We start from the raw sequence: 26376 nt of genomic DNA on the forward strand, positions 1-26376 counted from the left end.
TAATAATAAATATAATTTCCAATAATTAAATTAGGACTTTGAAAATTGTAGATGTTTTATGTGTATAATTTTCAAACTATAAGTGATTGAATAGTATTTACAATTATTGATAGTTTAGTGTGGACTTTTTGGCAAAATAGATGGGCTTCATGTGTTTTTTCTTGCATCACTTTAGACTAAAAGTGCACCGTTTCTTAAAGAAAATTCCTTTAAAAATGTTACAAAATCAATTTTCCAAAAAAGGTTCCAGCTCTCTTATGCTTTGCTGTAATAAAATAAGGATATTTTTGCTGTTTTGAAATGCATTGCAAAGTTTCCACTTTTAAATGACACTTTTCTTATTTTCTTTTTCAATTATTTAATTTATTTTTAACTCTGATGCATACCTACTGTACATGGCATAGATTTTGTTTTGAAGAATGGTTATAAATGATATAATGGGGGGCCATAATTAAACTGACAGTGCTCACAGTGTTCTGTAGCGCGATCTATTTGCGAGAATGATGCCACATTTTGTAGGAAGGTTAAATAAGATGGGGGGATGAAGGATTCCGCGAAAAAAAAAATTAGTTCCAAAAGTCACCGCTAGGGGAATATTTGGCACTGTTTAATAGAAAATAGAGTGTTAACAAATGCAAATCAATACGGAAATTACCTTTTATTTTGCATTCAAATGAGGTTCAATGAGGCTGTCGTTGTTGTGGACCACATATTGCATTCTGTGCACAGTAAGCACAACAGCAGAAAGTAACATGTCTGCAGGAATCTCCCGTACAGTCCATGATATGTTATCCTTCAACGTAGCCAGGTCCTGGACTACTCCTTGATAGACCTTGGACTTAAGGTAACCCCATATCCTTTGATTTAAATGATCAAATGGCAGAAGAGCAATGAGCAATATTGCCTAAGCTCTTTTCCTTCTTTTCATAAGAAGGAAGCGCCACTAATGTTATGTTATGTTAAGGTAACCTCATAGCCAGAAGTCGCATGGGGTAAGATCAGGCGACCGAGGGGACCATGCAGTTGGAAAGTAGCGGCTAATGACTTTCTGTTATGAATTTCTGTAGTAGCATCTGTTGCACCCATACAGCAATGTGGGGAGGGCCTCCATCTTGCATGAAAATGATTTCCCCCAGGTATTGTCTTTGCTGAAGTGCCGGAATGACAAAGCTGTTCAACATGTGGCGATATTTCTGTTCGGTAACGGAACAAGTTTCCGGTCCTGTCGGGGTAATGTTCTCATAGAAGAATGGACCTACGATAAATTCCACTGTGAACCCACACCAAACAGTTACCTTTGGTGAATGTAAGGGAATTGCTGTGACTGCATGTGGTGATTTGTCATCCAAAATTCGGCAGTTCTGGGTATTCACAGTTCCATTCAGGTTAAAGTGGGCCTTGTCTCCCCATAAGATTTTCCACGGCCAAGCATCATTCACCTCCATTCTGGCAAGAAAGGTGAGAGCAAAAGTCAGTCGCTTATCATGGTCGGGGTACAGTAACTCCTGTACACGGCTGATCTTGTACAGATAGAAGTTGATAATTTTTCATAAGATTTTCCATACCGTACTGTAAGGCATATCCATATTCCATAAGGCATATTCATAATAAAAGATAATTTTATTCCGTATTAATTTGCATTTGTTAACACTCTATTTTCTATTACACAGCGCCAAATATTCCCCTACCGGTGACTTTTGGAACTAATTTTTTTTTTTTCGCGGAATCCTTCGTCCCCCGTCTTGTTTAATCTTCCTACAAAATGTGGCGTCATTCTCGCAAATAGATTGCGCTACAGAACACTGTGAGCACTGTCAGTTTAATTATGGCCACCCAGTATATCTATATAATAGTTTAGTTAAGAATGAATTGGTGTCTGATGATTAATTTAAGAACAAGCTTCTTGCATAAATGTTCAGTCAATATTATTACAGTACAAAGTTCGAAATTTGGGACTTCGGCGATTCTGGAATTGGGATTTTTCCGGATATTAGGTCATCCGTTTAAATCTAGTAAGATGTTATGTAGAAATTATAAAATTAAAAATATGAAATCGGGATTTATGAAATAATGAAGTATTTATAATCTAATGGGTATCAAAATTTACAAAAAAAAAGCTTAATATTTATTTGTTTACCTTATTAAACATTTCTTTCAACGTAACTTGTTTAAGTTGCTTTGTTTTTTGTTATAATACTTTCTCTGTAATTCTGAAGACAGACATAATCTCTTGTTCAGTAACATTGTTGAAGTCTTGTAACAGCTGTTTTGATAATTCTGACTAACTTGTCAATCGAAATGTTCTCGTTTTCAGTAACTTGTCTTTCACTTTCTTTACTAATGGTAGAGGTATTTTATGGATCTAGAACCATGCTACAAATTTTTCATTCATTAATTAATTGATTGATGATTGAGAAGCATTGTCATCACAATAAAAAACTTCTTTTATGTCATCTTCATTTATTACTGCTTCTTCACATTTCTTTACAAAATCCATTAATTGGAAAATTTCACCTTTCTTTTGAGATATCTGAAAACCTTTAAAATTAGCGGCTATCATCATCAAGTTTTAACTAACCTCCACTATACATATTTGGTTATGCATCACGAGTTTCGCGACTAATGACAAGTTGTTCCGTTAAATTTTATCTTGCTTCTATCGCACAGAGACAGTTCAGCCTGAATTGTATTAGCTTAGTTATTTATTATACTTATGTTTATTTCTTGCAATTGCTTATCAGAGTTCTGAATAAATAAATTCCCGCATATACTTAAGCTTTATTGAGGGCTGGCAAAAGTTGTCATATTTTGATAAACATGCGGTGATGAAAGGAAAGTATAATAAATAATGATTCGCCAGGTTGTCGTCAGATCAACGATGTATCTATGTGGAATGTTTTGGTTTGAGATATGTGTCAAGCAGATACGCAGCAACTGAGCCAAATTACTGATCGTACAAATTGATAAAATGATTCTTTCTTCAATAACAAGGTGTTTTATTTAGTATCGAAGTGAAATTAAGAATCGGAACTCTCCAGATATTTTATTATGCGTAAAGGGGAAATCAAATGCGCATGCGTAAAACCTGCGAGAAAAAAAAGTTGGTGGTTTTGAGGTCCGGATTTTAGATCATTCCGTATAATGGACGTCTGGATTTCGGACTTTGTATTGTATTTATAAATAAAATAGTTGTTTCAGTACATTGGAAAATACTCCATTGGTATTATAACCTAATTCAGGATTTATAGACTGTTATAAAGTCATAAACCTTTTTATCTTTATTAATTGTATGATAGTCTCCCCAAAATTGTTATGGCTATTCTATTTTTATTTCTCTTTTCAGTTTGAAAAATGAATTTCATAAAAAAGAAACTGAAGGGCCATAAGAAGGATGATGAGGAGGAAGAGTATGAAAAGGCCGTGTATGAGCAGTCTCTTCATCCTGAAAACCAAGATCAAAAAATGAAAAATACCGAGGAATGGCAATTTTTTCAACAATTATCCATGAAGGTTCAAGATACTGTCCAGAAAACTCAAACCACATTAAATAAATTGAAGGATATAAGGCAAGATGGGGTAGAGGAAGATGAAAAAGATTCTTATGATATAGATGGTGGACTTACTAAGGATCCAGCTCCATATGGTAGAGTACTGAGAGCTCCTCCTAGACCACCTCCACCTTTTGGTGACAAAACAGCACCAGTTGATTTGGACTTTGGATCAGACTTTTCGCAAAGCTCTCCTTCCAAAGGTCCTCCAAGGCCCCCACCCCCAGGATCTTCAGAATCCTCTTTTGTGGATTCAAGTGCCTTGCATGGAACTCCCAGTAAAAGCTTTGGATCACCTGCTAGACCTCCACCTCCAAATGTGGGAAAGTCAGAGCCTGCATCTGAAAATTTTGCTGTTTCTGATTCAGTAGCTTCTGGTGTGCATCACACTGAGAAAGATGTATCTTTTTCATTATTAGATGAATTTGGTTTTCAGAGTGATACTGTAGCATCATCTGCTAATACCAATATGCAGGATTTGCTGTTCCTTGATGATAAGGAAGAAGTAGATCCTTTTGATACATCTTTTGTTGATGTTGATAATATATCATCAACAATTTCAACTTCAGAAAAGCAGGATGGTGGAACTAAGAACAAAGCTTCTGAAAATAGCTTTAATCCATTTAGTAGTTCAACAGTATCTGAAACTTGGGTGGAAAATTCTGCAGATAATTCTGATGCAAACAAGAAGAGTTCAACAAATCCGTTTTTTTCTGGCCTGTTAAGTGATAAACTTGATACAGAGCAAAAAAATTCTGCTACTTCTCACAATCCTTTCAGTTTTGGTGATCCAGTTTCTTCAAGTAATGCTCAAAGTGACTTGTTTGGATTGAATTTAATTCCATCACCAAGTAACAATAATATTCCAGAAGATGCATTCCAAACTGCGGAAACATCAGTTCCTGAAAATGTGTTTCAGAAAACAGAAACATCAAAGTCTTCTGTAGAAGAAAATAAAAACAGCTCTGTTCGTAACATTTATAGTACAGAGGAAACATTCAAAGGAGTAGATAATTCAGAAAATGAAATTATTCTTGCTCAAGATATTCTTTCTAGTACATTTTCTCAAAAAAATATCACAGATCATGTATGGCATGCTGATAAAGATGATGTAAATATGCTTGCTTCTGAAATTGTTTTGAATCCTGAAATTGCTTGTACAGCAGAAAAAGACTCAAATGTTTCTTCATTATGGGATTCAGCTTCCTTGGAAACTAATATATTAGTGCCCGAAAAACTTGATGTTAAACTTGAATCAACACTAGCTACCAATGAGGAGGAAAAGTCTGCAGGGGAGATAGACTTCTTTGACAATTCTGATGTGCCATCACTTGAACAAACTTCCACCACTGATGTAGCTTTTTCTGTAGAGACTAAATTTGATAATTCTGTTTTACAGCCAACTTCATCAAGTAATATTGTTTCTAACTTATCTTCTCCCAAAGATGAAAAAGTCAATGCTTTGAGTTCAGATGCATTTGATTCATCTCCTACATTAAAAGAAGATTCAAATCAGCTAAATTCTGAGGCTTCTAATGGTTTTGATTTTAAATTGACTGAAGGTAAAGAAAGTGAACTCAAAGAAAGAATAGATACTGCAGCAGCCTTTGGTGCTGAACAGTTTTCTAAGCCATTTGAAGAAGAAAATGAACAAAATGCCTTCGTATTTAAAATTAAGTCTGGAAATGGAAAAGCAGATCTTGAGTTTGATGCTTTTGCTGCAAAATTTGAAAGTGCGAAAGAAGTGCAAGAAAATGATGCCTTTGATCCATTTATGAGTAAGAAAGCACCAACTTTAAAAAAGATTCAAGATGAAGGTAAAGGATTTGATAGTATGGATGAGTTTGATCCCTTTAGAGTAACAAAAGTAGAAGAAACTTCTCATGCATTGAAGAAGGAGCCTTCTCGGGATTCATTTGAGGATTATGACAATGAGGTTGATTTTTCTGTTATTATAAAACCTAAAGTAAAAGATAGCAGTGATGTTAAATTGTTTACAATGGAACCTCCAAAATTATTGCCTCCTCCTAAAACTCCTACAAAAGCATTTGAGACAGGTGTATCACGTTTTAATCCCTTCGATAAAGATTTTTTGGATAGTGGGGAAACAACAAGAACAATTGATAAAGCACATGAATGTGTAGATGTCGAAGATGAGCCTGTACCTGCTCTTGGAGAAGCTGGAGTCCGGAAAGCAGATTCAATAGAAACACCTCTCTCACCCTTATTTGATGAGGATACTTCACAGCCCCTCGAAGTGTTTCCAAAACCTTTTGACCGTGACGGTTGGGATATGGTCTTGAGACAACCTAATAAAAAGAAATTAACTGGCAACCGATTTTGGAAAAAGATATTTGTAAAGCTTTCTGAAAATAGTGTTTTGCAACTTTTCAATAAAAGTGATGACAAACTGCCATTTCAAGAGTTACCTCTGCAAGTAAGTATTTCTGAATTTTTCTTTGCTTCTTGCATTGAAAGGAAGTAAATGCTTATCTGTTTAGACAACTGTTTTATCATCATATTGATTTATAGACATTTCTAAATTTTTACTGTATAGATTCTGTATCATTAGTGAGGAAATTTTTTTTTATTGTTTGTTATAAAAAATAAAAATTGTTATAAAAGCATTTAATGCTAAAAATATCAGGAATGAAAGAATTAGAGAAAAAGCAAAAATGTTTTGGTATCATATTTTGCCACGCCAAACATGTTCTTAAATTTGAAACATGTTTGTACTCTTTCTATGCTTTCTTTAAAAAATTAGTGGGTTAATAATAGAATGCTTGACGTAGAAAAGGGAGAAAAAATAATTTTATCTTTAGATGATTTTATAAGGGAGGAGAAGAAAGAAATGCAGCTAATGTTAGTAAATGGGACATGTTAGCATTATAATATGTTGGCTCAGTGAAGCAAGCAATTAATTATTCAAAATCAGGTGAGTGCTCCAACTTATATATACTAATAAATTGCACAATTCTTTTTCTTTTTCACCATTTACATACCGTAACCTCTCCAAGTATACAACACCTATAAAACATCTATAGTCTATCCCATTAGAGTCAAATAATTGGGCGAAAATAGTTGATAGACATCAGTATTCAATCTATCTATCTATCTATCTATCTTATCTATCTCTCTCTATATATATGAGTGATAATAACTTGGAGAGACTGCTGCATAATTAGATAGATGACATTCGAAGGAGCAACTTGCGACCGATGTAGGCGAATTAACATAATCTTTATTGCTGGACACGAACTAATTATTTAAAAACATATTTTTCATTACACATGATCATGGGTGTAACATCCAGGCCATAATTTTATGTAGAGCATCAAATTTTTAGTAAGGGTATAGTTATCAGTACAAAGCATACATGAAATGAAATTATGCCCAAGCGGCAAGAGAGCTGTAAACCAACTGCACATTTATCCAGTGTGGCAGTCTGTTAAGAGAAAGGTTGGTTTTGGTTTGCATGAGAAGGGTTTCAATTTTTAGAGTTATGATACCTGCATTATGCAGACCATGCAAGTGGAATGATCTTACGATTTTTAGAATAGAGAGGGAGAATTAAAGGGTTACTGTTAGTTTAAATTATAATTTATATTACATGTTTTATCTTGTGTATCCCCCCTTCAAAGAGAAAAAGGCTTGGTGACAGAAAAGCCTTTTGAGAAGAAAGCGTTTGTGTGTTAGCGAAGCAAGAGAAAATTTTGACAAGTTTTATAGAGTTTAAGTCATGTGTAGGCATCAAGGACATAACCTGTACGTTTCACTATGCCCCTTCATTATTCCTGAGTTCTCTCACATGCGAGTTAGAAAATACATAAAAATCTAATTTAAAAATATTACAACAAAATATAATTTCTAAATAAATGTAAATGACAATAAATTGACAAAAACATAATTCTGAAAGTTCTTATGCTCTGTCTTCAAAATAGCAGAAAAATGCCTAATGAAATGTTTTGATGAAATAGTTCCACAGTCCTTGACACAGCAATGAAATAGTTCCAAGAGTTCTTGATTTGTAATGAAATCTTGAAACTATAATACAGACAGTTTGTGAGTTATTGAATAAATTCTTCTGATTGCAAATGTAATGCAGTAACATGACAACATAATAAAATAACTTTGATTAGTTGGAATGACCTCTGCAAACAAAATCAGCATACCAACTTGCTGATGGTTGGTGGATGCTTAAGTTCAATAAATCAAAAGAAAAAAAAAAAAAATATGCAAAATTAAGATTAACGTTTAAGAAAAATAACTCATATATTCAAGTGAAGTCTTTTAAATTTTGCACAATAGAATTAGACATTATCCTGTAATAAGGAAAATAAATTTTTTTAAATTGTGTAAAATATATGTGTATGTGTGTGGTAGCACTGTTTCGCTTAACTATTATCAGAGGATGTGATTGATAAAACAAATATAAAATCCAAGTCAGTATCATAGCCATAGCTGAATCTCCTAAGAAAATAGAAATAAAATTTTGGGGGTGTTAAGAGTGTTCCCTGGGTAACACTCTTAGCGTGGGTGTGTGCTGTCACTGCTTGTATCCTCCCTAAAGAGAGGACGTAAGGAGTAATACACATAATGTAAAAACTCAGGTCAGATATTAAAAAAAAGTGTCATCTTTGAATGAGATTCTGGTATTAAATCCAGATTTTCAAAATGTGATGGTAGATCTTTCCCTTTCCTCATCTCCGGGCTATGGGGGACGTACACAACAAATTTTGAATGGAAAAACTAGGGAAGAAGTGAAAGCAAGACGGGAAAGGTCAAAATTAGGAAAATAAATTTTCATAATTAGGTTTTAAAGTCTTCAGCAGGTTAAAAAAAGTCATAATCGGGTAAAGAAGTTTCGGTGCGTAACTTGGGAAAACTAAAATTTATATTCTGCCTGACTTTGGTATTTTACTCATCATCTGTTGCGAGGGTGGGGGGAGGGAAAGCATAAACAGAGGTGGGCTCTTTAAATCATGGCGTGCTAATATAAACATTTGCGTATTTCATTTATATCCAATTTCTTTTTTTATTCTATTTTTTCCTTTACTGTATACGGCTTTTAGGGTTAGTATGTGGAGTACGGTTACGTTTTGCATTGCCCTTCAGATATATTTCCATTTCTGCTCTTTTTATTTCGGAAAGCCTCACCTCCAGTCTATTATAGGGGAAAGGCACTATTTTTTAGAGGAAGAATACCCTCATATGGTCAATGAACTATTTATTAATGCAGATGAGAGTGATTATTCATTTTCTAAAGAGTTAGAAAGTGATACTTCTCCGTGCTTCGAGATTTACCACACTCAGTATTCATTTTAAATTTTGTTACTTCTTACTGTAAATAGTCTTTATTGTGTTGTTTTATTAATTTTAAATTTTATTGATGGATTTTATCAATTAAAACTTTGGAATAATTTGAATAGCGCTTCTGTAAGTTATTTTACAAGATAAGCAATTTTTTAAGTATATTTTCATGTAAAATAAAGAAAAAAACGTTATTAAGTACTAATTTTAACATATATAAGAGCTCAAGTAATAATCTAAAATAACAAAAATTACGATGCTAGAAATTAAACTTTTTTTTTCCTGATTGTTTTTATAAAATTAGGCTTAGCAATGCAAAGCCTCCGTCCTGTACGGAGACTGCCTTTGATTCCCTTCCATCCCGCCTGATCGTCTTGTACAAAGGTGCACCAGTGCGAAAGGGTTAAGAGAAAGGTTGGTTTTAGTTTACATTAGAAAAGTTTCGGTTCTCAGAGTTGATCAGAAGTCTCAGTCATCAGTATTGGACAGGCCATGGAAGATGGAATGATCTAGAAATGATGCAATCCAGAGAAGTTATTATGATATTTAGAACAGAGAGGGAGAATTAAAGGGTTACCTTTAGTTTCAATTATAATTTTGATTTACAAATTTTTTATCTTTACACATGTATGGTTTTCAGTGGAAGGCAGATTTTAATTCAGTCTGATGTATCTTCCCGTTGATAATGTTACGTCAAATTTAGTTATCTTTATTTATTTTTCTGGTTTTGGTATATATTTTCAGGTTTTAGTTTCAAATTTCTTGAATTCTTATTATTGTATATTTATAGGATATTTTGAAATTAATTGGCATTAAATTTCACTTTTTTGGGTCTCTGTGTAAAATAGGTTCTAAATTTTTTACTTTTTGTCTTTACTTATGTATATATATATGTGATATTTTCCAGCAGTCATGAGAAAGCTTGGCATCAAAGTTCAGGCATTGCTTTTGCAGAGTGGTAAGGCGAAATTCAAATGATGAGACAAGATGATTTAGCTTTTAATTGCACATTTTTATTTAATCCAATTAGCAGATAATTTTCTTTTTAGATGAAACTCTCTAAATTACATATCCATAGTGATTTTAACTAAGTATGATTGAATTTAAACTTTTTGCGTCATCAGTATTTCTAACAAAGGAAAGAAAGATGGACAGAGCAGCACAGAGTCTTGTAGCAGTGATATTAGCGAGCTGTCTGACTAAAAAATGACACGTTCTCAGTATTTATAGTAGCGGTTACATAATAGGCTAGCGTATTCTAGAAGGTACTGGTCTAGGGGTAAGGTCCTAAATTGCGGAAAGTTAATTGGAGGTTGCGTGTTCGCATAGAGCATAGCCATCGTATTTTTTTTATATTTTACATATATATGTAACAAAATACAATGGCTGCTTTAAGAATAATTGGCGACCTCAAATTTAACTGTTCCTAAGCTTAAGTTTTGTTAATAAATAACTAAACTAATTCAATTCAGGCTTTGTCTCAGTACACGATAGAAGCAAGATAAAATTTAACGTAACAACTTGTCGTTAGCCGCCAAGTTCATGATGCATAGCCAAATAATGTATAGTGAAGGATGGCTAAATTTGAGGATTGTGGCCGCTAATTTTAAAGGTCTTCGGATATTGCGAAACAAAGGTGAAATTTTCCAATTAACGGATTTTGTAAAGAAATGTGGAGAAGTGGTAACAAATGAAAATGATATAAAAGAAGTTTTTCATTGTGATGACAGTGCTTCTCAGTCATTAATCAATTAATGAATGGCAAAGTCTGTAGTATGGTTTTAGATCCAGAAAAGAGTGACAGAGAACATTTCAATTGACAAGTTAGTCGGAATTCTTGAAGCAGCAGTTTCAGAACTTCAACAATGTAACTAAACAAGAGATTATGTATGTCTACAGAATTACAGAGAAAGTATTAGCACAAAAAACGAAGCAACTTACATTGGAAGAAATGTTTAATAAGGTAAACAAATAAATATTAAGCTTTTTTATGTAAATTTTGATATCCTTTAGATCATAAATACTTCATTAGTTCATAAATCAAGATTTCATATTTTTAATTTTAAAATTTCTACATGACATCTTAGTAGATTTAAACTGATAACCTCATATCCGGAAAAATCCGGAATCGCCGAAGTTCCGACGAGTCGAGATTTCGGACTTTGTACTGTATATGAAAATTATCACATCTCATTATGATTGGATATGTCTACTAAGATGGTTCTATCTGCATGAAAACAAAGATTAGGACTTCTTCGAAATTTTTGTCAGCGTCATCTTTTCATCTGTCCACTCGGCCATCTGAGACTGCAAGCTGTTAAAGTGTCCGGATTCCTCCTATGCGTTAACACTTTCATGACAGCACAGCACTGTTTAAGACGCTCATGCGGGACGGAAGGGAATCAAAGGCAATCACCATACAAGACGGAGGTTTTGCATCTGTAAGCCTAATTTTATAAAATATATATATATATATATATATATCAGGAAAAAAAAAGTTATATTTACTTCAAGCATCATAATTTTTGGTATCATTTTAGATTATTACTTGAGCTCTTATATATGTTAAAATTAGCACTTGATAACATTTTTTTTTTTCTTTATTCTATATGAAAATATACTTAAAAAATTGCTTATCTTGTAAAATAATTTTCAGAAGCACTATTCAAATTATTCCAATGTTTTAATTGATAAAATTCATCAATAAAGTTTAAAATTAATAAAACAACACTATAAAGACTATTTACAGTAAGAAGTAACAAAATTTAAAATGAAGACTGTGGTAAATCTCGAAGTACAGAGAAGTATCACTTTCTAACTCTTAGAAAAAGTGTCACTTTCTAACTCTTTAAAAAATGAATCGTCACTCTCATCTGTCTTAGTAAATGGTTCATTAACCATTCGAGGGTATTCTTCCTCTGATAAGTAGCGCCTTCCTGCTATAATAGACCGAGGTGAGGCTTTCTGAAATAAAAAACAGAAATGGAAATATATCTGAAGGCTATGCAAAACGTAACAGAACTCCACATAATAACCCTAAAAGACCATACATAGTAGAGGGGAAAAATAGAATAAAAAAAGGAATTGGATATAAATCAAACATGCAAATGTAGCATGTGGCGATTTAAAGGGCTTACCTCTGCTTATGCTTCCTCCCCCCCCCACAGCAGTTGATGAGTAAAATACCTAAGTCAGGCAGAATATATCAAACTCAAGGTTAGGAATCTAAAACTGTGTTCACGTCAAAAATAATGGACATAGGATGCCATCTAGTGGTCTTCAGAAAACGTTCCAGCTTAAAATGCATATACGCATCACCCGTCCTCTGAATGCAATCTCTAAGTGATGCGTGGATGGGACGCCTGTCCTGAAGGGGTTAAATTATGTTATATACACTCAAAAGTCTTTAATCCGGACGTCCATAATCCGAAATGATCTATAATCCGGACCTCAAAGCTACAAACTTTCTGCGCATGCACGTAATACATTTACGCATGCGCATAATACGTTACGCATGCGCTTTTAATATATAACGGACGGTATAAGCTAAGCTAAAATTATTTAATAATCTATTTCAGTTTATGTTACAGATTGCGTTGTTTCTTAATCTTCTAATTTGATCCGGTTTATTATTTTTTGCAGACTGTTAGAGCAATTTTATAAAAGTAAGCTTGAATTTTCGATTATGTCAAAAAGAATTTCCGATTTTGGAGCTGCCAAAGGATCTACAAAGCGAAAGCATGTTTCGATGTCCATCAAACAAAAAGTGGAATTGCTGCAAAAAATGGATAAAGGCATATCCTTTGTTTCTCTAAACATTCCGAAATCTGTTTATCAATTTCATGCTGCTCTGCAGGGGGGGGGACGTCACGGCGTGCAATGAACTGGAAGTTGATCTGTCAGCACTATCCTTATCTTCAGGGCAGATGTTTTTATTTTATTCGGCTTATAATTCCTTACTAAATGTAGTATTTCATCTTGATGTATTCCATCTTTGATATGATTTAAATCAAATTCCTATTAATATAAATATCACGAATACACATCAAATAGTTTTCTAGTTGCAATTTTCTAATTTCGGCTATGCGTAATGTATGCTTTATGAATGCGCGCGTTGAAAGAAATGTTTAATAAAGTAAACAAATAAATATTAATCTTTTTTTGTAAATTTTAATACCCTTTAGATCATAATTGCTCTTTATTTCATAAATTACGGTTTCATATTTTTAATTTTATAATTTCTGCATGCCATCTTACCAGATTTAAACTGATGATCTGTAATCTGGAATCGCCTAAGTCCCGATGAGTCCGGATTATTTGACTGTATATATATATATATATATACAATAAAAAAAAAAATTAAGTGCTAGTCTAGGAACAAAGAGACATTGAAATATAGAAATACTGATTGCGCAGATACTTGATAGCCTAGAATGTAGATCCAAATTGCTGAGGAAGAATTTTGACTGTGTAGAATGCTGATCCATAATGAATTGGAAACTTGGCATTCAAAACAGATTAAATTCCATTTTTACTTAAATCCACATTTGTGGCCACAGTTTTTTTGGCATTTCAATCATGCCTATTCAAGAACATGTACATTTTTAAATACTGTTGCAATAGGAAGAAATGCGGCACGGCAGGATCTCAGCAGCAAGAGATCTAGAAGCAAAATCTACACTTATCCAGTACGCAGTCTGTTAAGAGAAAGGTTTGGGTTTAGGTTAGGAAAGTTTGAATTCTCAAAATTGAGAGTTTAGGCTCCAGATTAGTTGCGTCATTAGCATTATGCTATCCATGCAAGATGGATTGATCTAGAAGTAGTGCAATCCAGAGAAGTTATTATGATTTTTAGAATAGAGAGTAAGCACTACCGTTAGAGAGGATTACCACTAGTTTAAATTATAATTTTTATTTACACATTCTTTGCCTTCCATATTCTCCCAAAGAGAAAAAAGGATTGGCGACAGAAAAGCCTTTTTAGAGGAAAGCATTAGTGAAACATGGGAAAAACAATTGTGGAGGAAGAATCATAGAATTTTTATCTAAATTTTTTAAAGTAAAAAAATCTTATAAATATCATTTTTAACAATGAATGCAAACTGAAAATTTTGTTGAAATTTTGAAAGCCTGCAAGTTCATTTTTCTGAAAAATTACTGTAAGGAGTGTCCTAATTTTGTCAAGAAATACCTGTAAAAGTTCACAGTTTTTAAAATCTCTGCTTGAATATCATAATCATAATATTTAGCAATCCGTAGCTTGAAAGTCTTTCATAAAAATTGTTGTGAATATAAAGCCAAAATTGTCTTTTATATTCATGAAATTTGTATTAAAATGAATTATTTTACACTTAATAGAACTTTCCACATTTTCTTAATTGTAAAGCAACATAAAATGGAATTCAAAAGTTAATAAACATAGTAACAAAATTCATTACAACAATAAAATAAACTTTGATAAAAATGGGCAATTCCTCTACAATACAAGTTAGCGTTACAACTTGCTGATGGCTGTGGGATGCTTAAGTACAACAGAACCTAAAAACCTCAGTTCTTTAAAAGAGGTGACTGGCTTCTAGTATTGTATAATTATCAAAGTTTGAATTTATAACTTATGGCCATAAAAAAATCCTTAAAAGTAGTTAACGGAAGTAAAAAAATATATAAAAATTAGATACATAAAATTCTACATGCCTTACATATGGACTGCCTTATAATATGAACCTTATAACTTTGTGAATATAAAATAAGAAAATAAACAAATTTCATAATTTTACCTGTTTAGGGAAAGTTTTTAAATCTTTTCAAACATAATTTTTAAATTCATCTCTTAATTATGTTACAAAAATCACAAGAAATTTCAAAATATTATAATGTAATTAATTTTTCATTCGAAACATGATTTAAAATAATATTACTAAAATAATGCTTTATATTATTATTGACATTTCTAATTTACTTACTTCGTACAAACTGGAAAGACCCCACAGCTTTCTTTTAATACAAACATTTTGATCTGTTGAGCAAATCCACATTAACAAATTAGTGTATGCTTTCACTACTGGTTAAGGTGTGCTTCTGCAGTTACTTATAAAGACATCCATTCCTTGTTTAAGTCTGTTTTTGAACTGTACTATCACATTCCATTAAAAAAAAAAAAAAAAAAAAAAAAGCTCTCCATTATATTAAAAAAAAATGAAAAATAATTATTATATACAAAAAAGGAAAAAGTGGGAGCCTTCAAATTTTATCTGAACATTTAATCATCTGTAAATTTTAAATTTGGTTAATGTAATGCTATACTAATGATAATTATTCAGATTTTTTAATTACCATATTTTTATACATTGTTACACTATTCTGTATCAACATAATATTTACTATAAGACTATTACTCAGGAGCACTATTTTTTATGATATTCTATACCAACTTTCCAAAATTATTTTATGTACTTTAAAAATTCTGAACAACTCAAAATTTTCAAAAATATAATTATTTACTTTAATATCCTTCTCTGAAAATAGTTAAAAATATCTTGAAAATTCATTACTTTATTTTATCACACCTAAGTATGAAAAGTTAAAAGTTTTTGATGCCATAAAATTTTAATTCTGTTTTTTCATCAAACAGTGCTACAGTTTTTTAAATAATCCAGTAAAATAACATGTTGAAATTTCAGGACAGAACCAATTAATGAATGAATCTTTGATAACATTATTGCAACTGAAGATAACGCAAATTTTTTCCACATCCACACCACGTAGTTTTGACATTCAAAGCATTGGAGTAATTTTGAACATTGTGTACTTGAAAACACTCTTAAATCATTCGATTATAAACATACGCTGGGTTGCTCTTGAATAGCTGGTGCAAGGTTGCATTTTCAAAATTTTTTTTGGTTTGTTTGTTTCTGAATGATTCTGTTACATAATCAATGATTTAAAGAAATGGTTGATTAATTATGCACACACTGCCATGAGGTTAAAAATAAAATTCGTAACACACTTTAGAACGATTCACACACACACACAGCCATGTAAATATCTTGATGTTTGTAGCATGGAAACAAGATTTATTTCCTTAGCACACACAAAAGAAGTAAAAAATGTCTAAATTAGAATTATAATTTAAACTAACAGTAACCCTGTATAATAGAAATTCTCGCTCTCTATTCTAAAAATCGTAATAACTTCTCTGAATTGCATCATTTCTAGATCAGTCCATCTTGCATGTCTTGCGTAACGCTAATGACAGGACTAATTCGGAACCTAAACTCACAGTTTTGAGAACTGAAACTTTTCTAACCTAAACCCAAACCTTTCTCTTAACAAACTGCATACTGGATAAGTGTAGACTTTGCTTCTATATCTCTTGCTGTTGAGACCCTGCTGTGCTGCATTTCTTCCTATTGCAATGGTATTCAAAAATGTAAATGTTCTTGATTAGGCATGATTAGTGCAATTGATCCAGCTCGACTGCCAGGTTTCATATACATCGTGGATAGGCATTTCAGCATCTTACGTCATCAAAATTCTTGCTCTTCATTACGGATTCAGCCCTTTATGTTCTACACCATCAATACTGCAAAATCCTTTTTTATTACATACATATATATATAAATTTTTGTTAAAATTTAAATTTGTTTAAATTTTAATTTATAATAAGAAAACTTTCCCTATACTATCTCGAGGGAACACAAATTCAATTTAAAACCATTTAATCAGAATCTAAATACCGTAATTTCCGGAAGAAAGGCCACATCAGTGTAAACGCCACACTCGAGAAGAATGGCGGGAAAAAAATTTAAATTACACAGAAACACTGCAATAGATTAAATTACGCGTGACATCGTTGTGGGCCGTATAGATGCGAAATCTCAACCTATGTTCTGATATATGACATATCAGTTAAGAAAAATGCATGAAATGAAACCATAACTCAAAAATAAATTAAAGGTAAGAAATGTTAAAAATATATTTACGTTCACGAATATACTTATATTTACCCACTAAAGAAGTCCATATTTGTAATACTCAGATTATATTATAAAAAATGTTGCAACAACAAAATATTAAATTTGGATGACAAAAGGAAATTTTAAATTTTACTTACAAAAGGAATTACAGCAAACTATACATCATATGAAGCCATCAAAATCTGATTCTTCACTATCTGAATTAAAAAGATTTAGTAAATCCTGGACTAAGTCTTCCAGATCGACACATTCATCCTCTTGGTTTACAGTCTCTTTATCTAAGGATATAATTTCAGCTTCTTTGAACCTTGCTATTATTGATGATGTTTTTACCGATTTCCACGCACTTCCTACCCACTTTGCAACTTCTTCATAAGATGCTCTACGCATAACCACGTTTGGTATACGTATGCAATCCTTCACTCATCCAACACTCCACCGCTTTCAGACTTCATCTTTGAAGGATTTATTACCTGACAAATCTAATGGTTGTAAGATTTTTGTCAAACCACCAGGAATTATTGCTACGGTCGTAGACAATTTTTGGCATCTGGTTTTCACTGACTCAAGTAAATGAGCATACATGGAATCCATTATCAATAACCCTTTTGGTTGGAAAAAAGATCCCTTACAACACTGCCAAACTTTTTGTAGCCACTCATGCATGATTGTTTCGCACATCCAGCCGTTCTCATTTGCTCAAATAATTACGTCGTAAGGAAAATCTCCCTTCCGAATAGTTTTTCATTTAAAAATGATCACCGGCTTTAGCTTGTCACCATTTGCGGCACAAGCTAACACACATGTAAATGACATTCTTTCATGCCCCATCTTAAGCACAGATTTGCACCAGTTTCATCAACAGTTCTGTTTGCAGGAGAGTCGAAAGCTAACGGCGTTTCATCCATATTTATTATCTGTGACGGAAGAAGTTTTTTTTTTTTTTGTCAATAATATCTATCACATATTTTAGAAAAGATGCCTTTTTATCCTGCCAATCCATTGGTAATTGTTGCCCGACTGTTGTTCTAGTACGCACAGAAATATTTTTTCTTTTCATAAATCTGCTACACCAGCAAGGCCCTCCTTTGAAATCATTTATGTTCATTTGTTTTGCTATAAATTTTGCTTGTAAGCGAATTTTTACAGTTGAAATTGCCGTTCCCTTTCCTTGTTGCTCCTTTATCCAGTTTGCAAGGTCATCCTCTAGATGAGGCCACCTTACAGTACCACTTCTTTTGGCTCGTTTCTGTTGTGGCATATTTTTAAGTTCTTCTTTTTCAGTTCTCCAATGTCGAATACATCTCTCGTCCACTTCAAACTCTCGAGCTGCTGCTGTATTTCCAATTTGTTCAGCACGTGAAATTACATTAAGCTTAAAAGTGGCAGTATAGCTTCTGTGCCATTTTCAAAAATTTTTTGCTTCTTTCTTACTTAAAAACTATCCAACAAGTACTTGTACCCAAACTGATGGGATCTGTATCTGGCAGAATGCCAAGAAAAATCGATTCATGCTGACGGGGAAATACGTCAGATTCGTTATTGCGAGGCAGGTGGAGTCGTGTCCGCCTTTGAAAAAAATTGCACAAAAGGCAGAGGTGGGGAGAGGATGGGTCCTGGAAGATTCATCGAATGGCAGAGGAGAGAGACTATTCAAAATGATAAGAATGCTGATTTGAAAGGGGGAAGAATGTTATTGTTCTGAGATCTCGTTTAGGGTGAATAATGCATGTAGGTTTGTTCAAGGGAAAGAATGTAAACAAAATAACGTTCGCAAAAAGCAACTGAGTGGTCTTTTGTGTGGGAACAGCACCAGTCTATGTACAATGACGAGGCCATCCAAACTATGTGCAATGACAAAGTTATTCAAACTATGTACAATGACCATCATAGGAAATACTTTATTTTTAGTGCACCTAAACGCCGCACCTGCTGAAAATTTAAGTTTTAAACACGTAAACGCCGCAGCGTTTCTTCCGAAAATTACGGTATTTTAATCTCCTTGTTTAAAAACGTAAAAATCTGCTAAGAAAAATTTTCAATCGCAAAAATACCAAAAGTAATTATTAAAAACATTGAAAAAGTAGCTATGGTCATTGATCACAGATTAATTGATTTATCAAGGGGATAAACCAATCTACCATCAATTAATAACAACTGAATTAATAGAGAGTGTTTCATCTTTACTTCCAAGTAAGCATCAAATTATTTGCTGGAGCAAACCATAAGTCGCAATTAATACTCAATACAAATAAAGACATTAGTCCACTAAAGCTAAAAGCATCCTGTTAAAATAGCAGATAATCTTAAAATTAAAGATTCTCATTAAGAACACATTCTGAACGAGATATCCTTGGAGATGGTATATAGAAAGTTTTCTTATTATAAATTATTATGTATTATTGGTTTATTACTTTGCAGCTTTAGCACAAATCATAGGCTTTTTAATTACTTTATTTTGAATATATATAAATTAAATACTGAAACATATACTGTAGGTATATAAATGCTTAATTATATATAGAGAAACTTCATGAAATTAATTCACTGCTGAAAACTCTTCATCATCATATTCATAAACCAAAACCGTTATCCATGTGAGATTTAATAAAAGGGATTAATCAGTTTCTGGATCACAGATAATTGCTTATTTAAAATTGGAAGCTATATCTTGTGCTCAAGGACATAATCCAAAACCAATGGAAGCTATTAAATCTAAGAAAAAAATATAAACACAGTATTAAACGAATACAATGCTTAAATATTAAACTTTTATTATATCTAGATAGCATAAGCAGAAAGCAAGGAGGAAAAGAGGAGGTTTGTTTGTTTGGCTGCTGGAGTTCCCTTCCATAAAAACATCAGTTGACTGCCTCTTTAGGCTATCTTTTTATCTTTTCTTTGTATCTTAGCACCACTTGAATTCGCCTGAGATTCACTGAGTCTCCATTTAACTCAAAATTTCTGTAATGTTGTCAATGTTTTAAATGAGACATGGCATTGTCATTGAAAATGCGTATGTTGTAGCTTGCTACTGCTTTATGAGGGTGATATCCTGACGTGAAATTTTACACATTATCCCATTTAGCAGATCAGCGAACTAGATTTATCTTCTCTTCCTTTCTTTTTCTCCAAGTATAATTCCAACACAGTCATCTTATTTTACTTCTGAATTTGTTTCAGTTATTTCTTATTGAGCTGAGGCTTCTAATAACACCTTCAAATGTTCATTGTTAGCATCCTGATCCTTGATTTTGCCTAAAGATGTACGAGGGCCATCCAGGAAGTAGATTACGTTTCCGTCTGTGTCCGCTAGGGGCGGGGCTAGCGCGGCCATCTTGGGGTCAGAGCGTTGCGCAGCTCAGTCTGCATCTAGCCGTGCTAGTGAGAAGTTCGTGCTGTGCTCCGTTCAGATACTGTGACGGTTTGAAATGTCTGCGTTAATTGAAAATCCCGCGAGCTGCGAGGTGCGCTCAGTAATAAGGTTTCTGACTGCAAAAAACTGTAAACCGATAGAAATCTATCGGCAGCTTCGTGAAGTGTATGGGGACAACATTATCACTGAAGGTGGAGTGCGTCAGTGGGTCATAAGATTTCAAAATGGCCGAACCAATGTTCAGGACGAAGATCGAAGTGGGAGACCCAGCATAGTGACCGCCGAACTTCTCGAAAAAGTCGATGCTAAAGTCCGTGAAAATCGAAATTTCACAATAACGGAACTTTCTTTGAGTTTTCCACAAATTTCGCGAAGTTTGTTGCACGAAATCATCAGCGAAAAGCTTGGTTACCACAAGTTTTGTGCAAGATGGAAGGCAAGAAGAGGTAACGAAGTGGTTGAAGGCTCAGGCGGCCGAATTTTTCGACGAAGGAATTTCCAAGCTCGTACATCGCTACGATAAATGCCTTAATTTGTATGGTGACTATGTAGAAAATTAGTATTTGAGTGTGGCTTTCATCTGTATATAATAAAATTTGTTTCCTATACTTTGTTTATTTTTTTATTCCAAAACGTAATCTACTTTCTGGATAGCCCTCGTAATATCATAGATAACAAAAGAATCTTCTGTGTCAAAGCCGTGAAAGTCTGTGCCTGCAATACAGTCTAGCAATAAATATTTTTTAGGCCAAATTAATAGACCTAGGCTTTATTAATGAGAATTAAGCAATGGAAACCATTAAAAGCTTCTAGAAGATTCTGTGTCGCAGGTTATTCAAAATACCTTTGAAAGTCATTTGTCGCCTACTTCAGTGTTACGAACTCAATATCATTTGTTACCTTAGAGGTTTCTTGTCGTGATAATTTTTTCATGATGAGAAGCATTCGTAATCCAAGGTTCCTCTGTTCTTATTAACAGTATCACCAAAACACAATGTCATTCAAATCTAGACAGAACAATTCATCTGGCATTTTTTGCCTGTGAATGAATAAAATCTGCACAGAAATCTATACAAAAATAAGTTATGTTCTTTACCCTCTTAAGTGATTAGTAAACCCTCTAATTTACTCTTTATTAATGTGTTATCATTTCTTGACAAACTGTTTAAAAAAAAAATCTCTGCAGAAGTGAAACTGAAAAGCGTTTTCCTTTTTATCATTGTAAATATATGATCAATCTGTGTCATCTTTCTTTAAATCAAGTATAAAAGTTGATTTAAATGCAGGGTGATGCACTCTTTTCAGAGCTTCTTAGAACCAGTATACTTTGGGTCATAAAAGATTTGCTTGTACAGGGAGCACTAAAAAAATTACTCTGGAATTATCCTTTTGAAAATCTAAAAATCTTTACGGAAATGATACAGAAAGAGTACGAATTCTATAGCTGGTAGAAATCAGCTATATTTTTTTATAATACTGTGAATAGTTTTTGTTTCTCATTTGCACTATATCATCTAAGTCTCATCTAAGTACCTGCAGCACAGAACCTATTTATGTTAATGTTACAATAGTTTTTGAATGATGCATAATTTTGGTTATATTTTATTTTTCTCCTATCTCATTCTTTAACTTTTCTTTTCATAGCTCTGTTTCTCCAGAAGTAATTTCTTATTCTCTGTAACATTTGAAAATAAGCTTGGAGGTATAAGGGGAGAAAAGTCATGAAAGGTAGCTAAGACTGGGGTAGGAGTTACATTCTTGTTGTGAGATGGGAGGACAGTTGTTTGGAGGGATAGAATACACATTGTAATCTGCTAATCAGTCAGGCTTCTTGGCAGAAGATCTTTCATTTGTGTATCAATGATAAAGACATTTAAACTCAATTCCTATTTGTCCTCTGCTGTCCCTTTTAAACCAAACTTTCTGCTAAAATGTTGAAAAGGCACTTAAATTCAAAGCTAAAACTGAAATTTTAGAAACATCTAACAAGGCTATGAAATTAACAACAATTAAATTTGAAATTAAGCAGAAAAAAGCAAACTTATAAACTGATGTAGATTTTGAGAAAAATTCGATTCTATCGATTTCTGGAGCAGTCAGACATATCTACCAATAAGTATTTAGACACCCATGCAAATGCCAGTATCTGCGGTTTTTGATATATGTCACACCCTTCACCATTAAATATCTTTCAGTAAATAACATTAGCATTGGTCACATGCAAAATGCCACAAAGTGCAGTGTTATCTGATTTTTAGAAAGGTGTAATCGTCAGCTATTGCAGAAATGGCTGATCCTTGAGGGACATGCGTAGCAAGCTGAATTATCCAAAATCAACAGTGCTATGTGATTCAGTAGTGGAAGGTGAGCAGTGATTGTCAGAATGTGGCCTGAGTCAGACCTACAAACTTCAAAATAGAGACCAACGGGTACTGTCTATAGAAATTCAGAAGAATCGCAGCCAGCCAATGGCCTGTATACTCCAGGAGTTTCAGCAAGCATCTGGGAGTGTTGTTTCAATGAATACCATCTGTAAGGAAGCACATCTGCTTTGTTTACATGTTCATGCTGTTGCCATAAGCCTTTGATCACAAAGTCCAACTGCCCTGCTTGGTTAATGTGGTGTAAAGCATGTAGACAGTGGATCATAAATAAGTGGGAATGGGATTCTCTGAAGCAATGAATAAAGATTCACCCTCTACCATTTGGATGAGAGGGTCTGTGTCTGGTGTCTGCCTGGAGAATGCCTCCTGTCAGAATGCATTGCACCCACAATAAAGTTTGGTGGAGGTGGAATTATGGTCTGGGGGTGTTTCTTCTACTGGGACCCTTGGTCCATATTCATGGTAAGCTCAGTGCTAATGTCCACTGCACTATTTTAGATGACAGTGTACCTTCTACATTGTGACAGTTTTATGGGTTAGATCCATGTTACTTTCAGAAAGACAAAGCCAGCTGGCATGTTGTGATGTTCACCATGGATTGGTGTGGTGATAATAAGGTTAACCAAATAGACTGTCCTGCCCAGACCCCAGCCCTGAACCCTGTTGGGAACCCCTGGGGCAAGTTGGATTGCCGATTTAAGGTATGCTACGACCGTCCAACATTGGTGAAGGAACTTGCACATCTCTAAACCGAGTGAAAGAAAATACGAATAGCTGTCATACAAGGACTTGTGAAAAGCATGCCTTGGAGGTCAAGGTTGTAATTCCCACTCGTGGAGGTGCTGCCAAATACCGAATATGGATAAATTTTGTTTTTCTGTTCTACCACAGGTGTCCAAGTACTTATTGGTAGATAGTGTACATGAAAAATTAAGGTTACTTTGCATGCGTAATTTTAAAACGGCATATTTCTTTTCCATTTAATTGTTGAAGAACTTAATTATTTCTGATACTATGGTTATCTGTCATAGTATCAGTGTGCATCATGTTTTGCATCTAATGATTCTGTGAGACTAAAGGTGCATCCAAGAGATAATAAGAGGTTTTGTGAACAATAACATTTATTTACAAGAAAATACATGAAAATTTCAATCAATTAGAGATATATTATTAGGCATCTCTGCCTTCCATGTCCTACACCTTTAGTATCCTGCCTGCTACTGACTATTGGGACGAACACAGCGCCCTCTAGTCAGAATGACGCTGGAAATATGTAATACTCCCCACCTGAACTCACTTGAGTTCACTTACCATTGAATTTTAACTAAATTTACATTCAGGAACCATTTAAAATTACAAGAATAAAAATATAAATAGCATATTATATCAAATACAAAGCTTCAAAATTATTCAGTCACTTGACATACAAAAACAAATTACACTTTTAACTTCCAAAGAAAATTGTTCAAATATCAAGCCTTAAAATATAAGCACAATTAAACTATCATTAATACACAGATAGAACATTAACAGGTTGCAACTCAATTAAACTAACACAATTAAGGATTAATTTCCAAATTATATACAAGTTGTACTGAGCGTTTTATTTGTCCTTTAGGAATCTGAATAAGAAGAGAATGAACTTTTCCATCTCTTCCTGGATATAGCTCTAAAATTTTCCCCATCATCCACATATTTATGGGATAACGCTAATCATTAATCAAAACAACATCATTCACTTTAAATGAAACCATTTTACCTGTTTGTGGAGAAATATAAGCTGATCTTAGATTAAGTAAATATTCCTTTCTCCACCTGTTCCAGAAGTGATTCAAAAGTGTTTGCTGATATTTATATTTCTTTACCAAAGAATTCCTATTAACATTAAAATTTTAATTTTTATGTTTTATTACAGGTAAAGACACCAACCTTTTACCAATAAGAAAATGAGATGGGGTGAGTGGAGAGGGTTCTGAGGGTTCGTTGTACAGATACGTGATAGGCCTGGAATTAACCAGAGCTTCAATTTCTGAAAAAACAGTTTATAATTCCTTCAAAGAGAGAGAGGATCATCCAACAATTTTCTTTAAGCAGGTTTTAACCATTCGTATCTGTCTCTCCCAGAAACCTCCCCACCATGGACTTTTTTCAACTATAAAATTCCGAACTATACCTTTAGAAGCAAACAAATTTTTAACTTGATCATTATCTATCTGATTCCACCATTTTTTCAATTCACAATTTGCTTTTTTTTTTAAAGCTTTGGCATTATCAGAATATATAGTGGAACATAATCCTCGATGAGAAACAAATCGTTGGAATCCTAACAAAAAAGAATCAGCACTTATGTTAATAACTACTTCTAAGTGGCTACCTCTTGTCACTGCACAGCTGAATATAAGTAAATAACACTTTGAATTAAAATCACGAACAAAAAATGGTCCGGCAAAATCCACACCACATATATCAAATGGTGGATGCTCTTTAATTCTATCAGGCAGTAAAAGGGCAACCACTTGCATTCCAGATTTAACTTTGAATCGTCTACAAATCAGACAGTTATTTAACACTTTTTTCACAAAATGACGACCTTTAACAATCCAGAATTGTTCTCGTAAATGTGTTAAAGTTGCGTCAACACCTAAATGGCACATTTTAGTATGAGAATCACAGATAAGTAGCTCAACAAATTTATCATTAGATGGAAGAAGCCAAGGATGTTTGGCTCGCATATCATTGCTTGAAAACTGTAAACGTCCCTTTAAACAAAGTAAGTTATTATCATCAAGTTCAGGATTCAAATTAAATATGCGTGAACTCTTATCGATAGTTCCTTTAGAAAGAAGTTGGGTAAATTCTGTACTATAATGTTTGAATTGAGTAGCTTTGATCCAAAAACGCAAAGCTTGCTCGAGTTCTGGAGCACATATAGGTCCATTTAATTTTGTAGAATTAGGTTTAGAATTGTGCACAAACCTTTTAATCCAAGCAGTAACACGCTGTAATTTCGCTGAAGTCATTAACGTCCAGTAACGACGACATAGGTAAGTTTCCATTAGCTGAACTGGTTACCATGGAATTAGCCAGTGCAGTCCGTCGCTCTTTCACTATAAGGCGTTCATCACAGATGTCATTAAAATGATGTAGCAATTCTTGAAGAGGCCACGAGTAAAGTGGTTTAGACAACCAAACAGGGCCTGACCACCACAGAGAATTTGTAAGAATCCTCCTAGCCGATTCTCCTCTAGTAGTAAGGTCTGCAGGATTGTCGGAGCCACTGCAATGGTTCCAACACTCTGGTAGAGTTAGCGACTGCACTTGAGCTACTCTGTTGGCGACAAATGGTTTCCATTGTTTAGAAGATCCTTTCAACCAATGAAGGACGATTTGAGAGTCGCTCCAGAAGAAAATTTGTTTTGCGAAATTAGGAAATAGACCTTGTAAATAATTTCCTAAACGTGCAGCGAGGAGTGCTGCTATTAACTCTAATCTTGCAAGAGTCAAAGTTTTTAAAGGAGCAACCGTACTTTTTGACATTATAAAGCTCACTTTGATTTAGCCATTGCAATTCACGTACCTTAGGAATGCAACAGCCCCATATGCCTTGGGACTGGCGTCACAAAACACATGAAGAGAAACTTCACTTATTTCTACACTCTCAAAAAACCTTCTTTCAATAGATACTGGTTCAAGTTCACAAAGTTCAGAACACCAGGTTCTCCATTTATTTTGTAGGTCACTTGGCAAATCTTCATCCTATTGTAGACCGCATTCCCACATCC

At 33.7% G+C, this 26376-nt stretch overlaps 1 protein-coding gene across 1 annotated transcript in view; it reads left to right on the plus strand.

Annotated features, from left to right (window-relative positions):
- Window positions 1-26376, plus strand: part of stnB (stoned B) — an 87494-nt gene that overhangs the window by 14288 nt on the left and 46830 nt on the right. Inside the window, exon 2 of the mRNA XM_085808744.1 lies at window positions 3344-5985. Coding sequence (XP_085664870.1) covers window positions 3352-5985 — 2634 coding nt within the window. The 5' untranslated portion in view covers window positions 3344-3351. The remainder of the gene's footprint in view (window positions 1-3343; window positions 5986-26376) is intronic.

This window comes from Stegodyphus dumicola, chromosome X2, assembly GCF_044657685.1.
Source record: "Stegodyphus dumicola isolate Sdum_Otavi_A_Nest chromosome X2, ASM4465768v1".
Taxonomy (NCBI): domain Eukaryota; kingdom Metazoa; phylum Arthropoda; class Arachnida; order Araneae; family Eresidae; genus Stegodyphus; species Stegodyphus dumicola.